Source organism: Octopus bimaculoides, chromosome Z (genome assembly GCF_046866305.1).
Source record: "Octopus bimaculoides isolate indiv1 chromosome Z, ASM4686630v1, whole genome shotgun sequence".
Taxonomy (NCBI): Eukaryota; Metazoa; Mollusca; class Cephalopoda; order Octopoda; family Octopodidae; genus Octopus; species Octopus bimaculoides.
In genome coordinates this window covers 5427016-5433015 of record NC_142944.1, presented here as the reverse complement: position 1 = coordinate 5433015, position 6000 = coordinate 5427016, and the positions used below count along the sequence as shown (strand labels likewise).

The window sequence follows — 6000 nt, the reverse complement described above, 5'->3', positions numbered from 1 at the left end:
TAGTAAAAGGAGCAAGAGCACACACAAAAGCGAAGAGTGTCACTGAAGAGGTCATAGATGTGTGACGAAAGATTTCCAGATAATGGACATGAGTTAGAATTTTTTTTTAAAGAAGAACAGTAATGAATGAGTGAAGAACAAATATATAGTGCGTGTGTTTATTTGGTACATCATGAAAACAAAAATTAAAAAATTGAATTTTTTTATTTTTGTTTTCATGATGTACCAAATTTTTTACGAAAATTAACGAACAATCCAGCTGTTCTAATATGACAATTATGCTGCTAAAAGTGAAAGATTGCCGTATTCTAGATCTTATGCGGCACAAAATATCTGAAATTTCACTTGCTTACCAACCACATGGTTCCGGGTTCAGTCCCACTGCGTGGCACTTTGGCCAAGTGTCTTCTACTATAGCCTCGGGCCGACCAAAGCCTTGTGAGTGGATTTGTTAGACGGAAACTGAAAGAAGCCCGTCGTATATATGTATATATATATATGTATGTGTGTTTGTGTGTTTGTATTTGTCCCCCCACCATCGCTTGACAACCGATGCTGGTGTGTTTACGTCCCCGTAACTTAGCGATTCGGCAAAAAGAGACCGATAGAATAAGTACTAGGCTTACAAAGAATAAGTCCCGGGGTCGATTTGCTCGACTAAAGACGGTGCTCCAGCATGGCCGCAGTCAAATGACTGAAACAAGTAAAAGATATATATATATATATATATATGAGTGTATGTGCGTGCGTGCGCGCGTGCGCGCGTGCGCGCGTGTCTGTGTGTGTGTATTATTGATAATGATAAGAACAGATTTTTCATATCCATAATTTTATTTAACAGTTATTTACAGCATCCTTTTCTGAACCATATACATGTGTGCGTGTGTGTGTGTGGCTGTGTGTAAAGTTTGCTGATCAACCACGCTATCAACCGGGCCGACCAAAGCCTTGTAAATAGATTTGGTAGACCGAAACAGAAAGAAGCCTGTCATGTGTATCTATGTGTGTGCGTCTGTCTGTGTGTGTGTGTGTGTGTGTGTATATATATATATATATATATATGTATATGCGTGTGTATCTTTGTGCATGTGTTGGTTCTCCACTTCGTCCACCGCTTGGCTTGTTTATAGGTTAATATACAGTTTAAGATCCGGTCACAAAAAAAAAAAACAAAAAAACACCAGCCTACTAGGTGTAAAAATATGTGTTGTAAACGAATAAGAAAACAAAAATTTGCGGAAACGAACGGGGTAGGGGTCGGGAGAGGACTTTCGGAAAATTCGCAAGATCCGATTTTCCTCTCATAACTGTAAGGAAAATGGATACACATTTATGAAATTTTATAGAAATACCGTTCAAATGGCACAAATCATGATTATAAATAAATTTCTGGGGAAAATGTTTTCCGAAGGGGTAGGAAGAGGACTTCGGAAAATTCATACGATCCGATTTTTTCCCTCATAACTTTCAGGAAAATGGATACTTTTTAATGAAATTTTACAGAAACGCAATACTTCTTCCATGCATATTTATAATTCATTAAGGAATATAAATCGATTTTTAGTACTTGACGGCAAGATTCGAAGTCCGTACTTGGAAGAACGTAACTACCGTATTTTAGCTTGTATAAGGAACCCTCGTATAAAGAACCCCCCTAATTTTGGGGGGCTTAAAATTTGGAAAAAAAAAGTTTTGTAAGGGATTATAATACTATTAAGTAATTATAATAAAGCGGTGGGGCACAATGAGTAAGTTTTAGAGCATTTTTTACTTTGAGAAAAATTATTTTTTATAAATGTTCACTACCTTACAAAAACTACATCAGCTAATGTGAATGACCTTTCTTAAAAGCATTAAAAACGCTATAACATACTCAGAACATTATTTCTGAAAATTATCACCGTTCTCTTTGAGCATACAAAAGACAAATTTAGATGGGGCAAAATGAGTAAGACAAGACAAAATAATTTGTATCTTCAGTTCTCCAGAATTACATCTGAATAAAGACCCATATACATCCTTAGACATCAGAAAGATCAGAATTGCAACAATTTATAATATCTAGGTTAAATAAAGAAGATCATGGAAAAATGACACTTGATATGAAATTAATAAACCTCGACTAAATCTAAAAACTCGACCTAAAATATTCTCAGTAGCTGTTTCACAATCTGCCGAAGAGGCTCTCTTCGTTATATATTTACATACTTACTATGCAGTGAAAGAGAAAAAACAATTGAAATTAGTCGTTACTCATTTTGCCCCAGTTTAGACATTTGGTGGTGGGGGGTGTGTGTGAAAATTATCATATTAGATATTAGTATGGGAGAAAAATTGACTTAGAATCCAGCAGAGGAAAGAATATTGATTGTTAAACGCCAAAATTATCCAGATATTTTATTAGAAACCTCAATTACAATCAGGTCAAAAGTGAGGAAAAATTTCTTGAAAAAAAAAAGTACTTGTTACTTGTTTCAAATTTTCCCAACTTAAACAAGAACAACTATGCCGACAAAGTTTTACTCACAAAGGTGATGCAATACTTGCAGTGTAATGGTTTCCAACAAAAAAAAGTAATGAAAAATCAGAAATTACTCATTTTGCCCCATTTATAAATGTTGTCCCCACCCGTCCACCTCGATAAAATTCATTTCGACGATTTGTACTTTGCTGCCTCATTCACTAGAGAATACTGTTGATTCCTTTCTGGTTATGCGATAACCATTAGATTCACCACCAATGTGAAAAAAACTGAAGTTTCAGTTCCGCTACCCAAAAGAGGTGCCTTGCACTCGCGGTCCAACATCAAAAACGTCGCACTAAAAGCTTCAATTAACTTGGAAGTGTTATGACCGATGATAGCACGGTGGACAGATGCATTGATAGCCGTCTGTCCTAAACTAGTAATCCCATTAGTCACTTCTGTAGGTGTGTTTGAAAGAATTATCAGAACTCGACTTAAATCCAAGTCTTATAAGGCTTACGGCTCTGGCCACACTTTTGTTCGGAATTGTCGGCATGTATGTCAGCTCGACATTCGTATTTTATTTTTCTGGTTTCTCTTGAAATAAAAACTTTACAACTCTCACATACATACAGAACTTTGTTCAATAATGTCCATAAAGAACTGTCAAAATGTAGAACACTTCAACCACATGCATTATCGCATACAACACGTAGTCGACACTAGTACTTAGCGACTGTTAAATAACGTTGCTAAGACGCTTTATCAAAATCAACAATGAAATAAAATTAATTTAGTTTTTGTCAAATAAAAAGAAGAAAAAAAGACGTGTAAAAACAGGTTTCTTGATTTATGTAAGTTATTGTTCAATTTAATCTCTGTAGCATCCATATAGGTTATAACGTTGGAATATTCGTTTCATGTGCTGCAAGACAGAAGTTAGGTAACTTCAAGTTAACTTCTAATCAACCAAGGTTACCAATACAAGTGGCAGTGTTAGTGGTGGTGGTGGTCATAGCTAAAAAAAAGACTTCACGATTGTTATTATTGTCATTCTTGTTTCTAACTGTTGTCAACATTTTCAAATACTTTATTATTTCTCATTGTAGAGAAAGATAAAATGTTACCTATACTGAATTGGGAAAAAGTTCGTTCCAACTCTGCCAACGAAAGACGTCAATCAGATTCTACACTTCATAGTACTCTAAGATTAGCAAGAGATCTAGATGTCAATGTTTATAAAGATCTTATTAAATCAAAACCAAACCCAAGGCCACATACTGCATCCGTCGATCAGAAATGGCATATGGTTAAAATGGTTAAATCAGATGTTCAGCTTGCCAATGCTACCTGGCGACGTGTGACAGTTAAATTCATCAATGACATGATACCACCAGACAATTTACTATACCCGGGTCACTTAGCAAAGGAAAAGGTAAAACTTTAAAATACTATTTTTTATTTATCAAGTTAATACTGTTGTTTCTTTAATTTCATTTTAAAATTTTGTTGCCTCTTTTTCTTTTTCTATGTCAAACTCTGAAACTCAGTTGTGATTCCAATTGGAACTGATGATGTTTTCTGGATATATATGCATACCATAATTGTTCATCTAACTTTTGCCTAAACGAAGTTCAGGTTTCACGTCTCTGTACGAAATTATCCTAGTTTTATCAACCAACCTATTTTCTAGCTCTTAGTCTTCCTATGATTACCACCACGATGATAATGATTGCATGTTAACAATGACGATATATTTATAGAATGGTGCCACTGCTCCATTGTAAAATTGTATTATTGCTCCGCTGGGCACTCTAAGAATGGTATCAGAGTATTGGTTTGAGATAGTTGCAAGAATTGGTTGACTACTGAGCGAAGGAAATTATTAAGAGAATACTATCGTAAGTTTAGAATACAATATTACTTTATTTATTTATTTTTTTTATTCATTAGTAGATGAAAGAAGTTTCAACTATGACCTTTTCATGTTTTCCTAGATTAGTGAAATCGATGTTCATATTTATTTTGAACATCTGTATGCTAACACTTGCAGGGAAAACAGGCAATGGAAAGGTGGGGTTCTATGGAGTTGTATTCGGGTGAAGAATGATTGGAAACGATGTTTAGTGTAGGAATTGGGGAGACGGGAGTGTAGGAGTGGTTCGAAGAGGAGCGAAGAATGTATTAGATAGTCTTTGACGAAGTGGGTATGTTGTAGATCTACAGGAGACAGGAAACAGCACGTTTGATTGTTTGTGACTTAGTGAATATTTGCTAATCAGTTGGAAGGGTTTTCTTTTAGATATAACCAACAGAGATTTTGTGTGCGTGGAGAGAGAGAGAGAGAAAGAAAGAGAGCAGTGTCACGCATATGTCAACAGTGCTCTAAAAGTTTTGTAACTGATAAGGACAAAAGTATTTTCCAGCTCATTAGAGGAAACCCAGTCTTTCTCAGATATAGTTTCGGCTTATGCTATTATATGTCACCGTGAGAGAGCTTTTTGACCGACCTTACCGACCTTGTTGAGGAAGCCTCTACGTCGTCTTTTGAACTGTCAGAAATAGCAGCTAAACCTCCCTGAAATCACTCCCGCCTACTTTCGAAAAAAGAAAGGACAAGTTAAATAATTTAATATTAAAAACGTGATGTTCACAGCTGAAGTACCTTTGAAAATAGGTTTCTTCTATTGGAATTGACCTGGATTAGGCAACAGCTAAATTTTAAAATAAAATTTGTTCATACTTGTTAAATTAAACTAATAAGTGGGGTCTGCTCCCACCAGAATGATTGAACAGAAGCTGTACGTAGTTTCCAAGATATTTTGAGTAGTGACAAAACTGATGGCTCATTAGGTGAACTTATCAGTTATGGTGGCAAGAGCGTGAAATAATTTATTGTCTAAAGTTTGTAGAGGATAGATTTTGATATAGCGATGCTAATATACAGTGTGTCCACAAGGGTACATGGAGTAAATAAAATCATAACATAAACAATTAAACATAAGAAATAATAATTTCTTAAAGTATGTGTTAATCCTCATGTACCCAGACTGTGTGGACACCCTGTATATTTTTTGCGTCTTATAATATTAGGATAAATTTAGTGTAAGGTTGTTGACAGAAACTTCCTAAAAAATTGACTATAAATGTGAAAGTGTCATGATGGAATGTTTGGATATGGACTAAAAAGGTGGAAAATATTAGCAGAGAAAGAGTTAAACGTGACAGTAAGCTGAAGATAAAAAGGCATTTAAATGAAATGCATCTTGTGCTATTGTGTGGAAAATGGCTATTTAGAGATATTTATTAATGGAAATAAAAGTGAAATATGTGTAGGCAACAGTAAATTCATAGTAAATTTTAGCTAGAGTAGAGATAGGTTATAATATTAGTGAATGGTAACTAGCGCAGAAGTAAATAATAGTGGTAATAACTTATATGCAGTTTATATACTTTTTACTCATTGACATACAACTTTCCAGTCAGGGTGGGCCAAGAGTGATGCACAAAATAAGTTTAATACACTCTGGAATTGT

At 34.9% G+C, this 6000-nt stretch overlaps 1 protein-coding gene across 2 annotated transcripts in view; it reads left to right on the top strand.

The window, feature by feature from the left end:
* The first annotated feature begins 3218 nt into the window (after nt 1–3218).
* The window catches only part of LOC106876902 (cilia- and flagella-associated protein 337), a 70581-nt gene continuing 67799 nt past the window's right edge, over nt 3219–6000 (top strand). For both annotated transcript variants that reach the window (XM_089365442.1, XM_089365443.1), the window contains exons 1-2: nt 3219–3318; nt 3574–3899. In XM_089365442.1, coding sequence (XP_089221568.1) covers nt 3585–3899 — 315 coding nt within the window. In that variant the 5' untranslated portion in view covers nt 3219–3318; nt 3574–3584. The remainder of the gene's footprint in view (nt 3319–3573; nt 3900–6000) is intronic.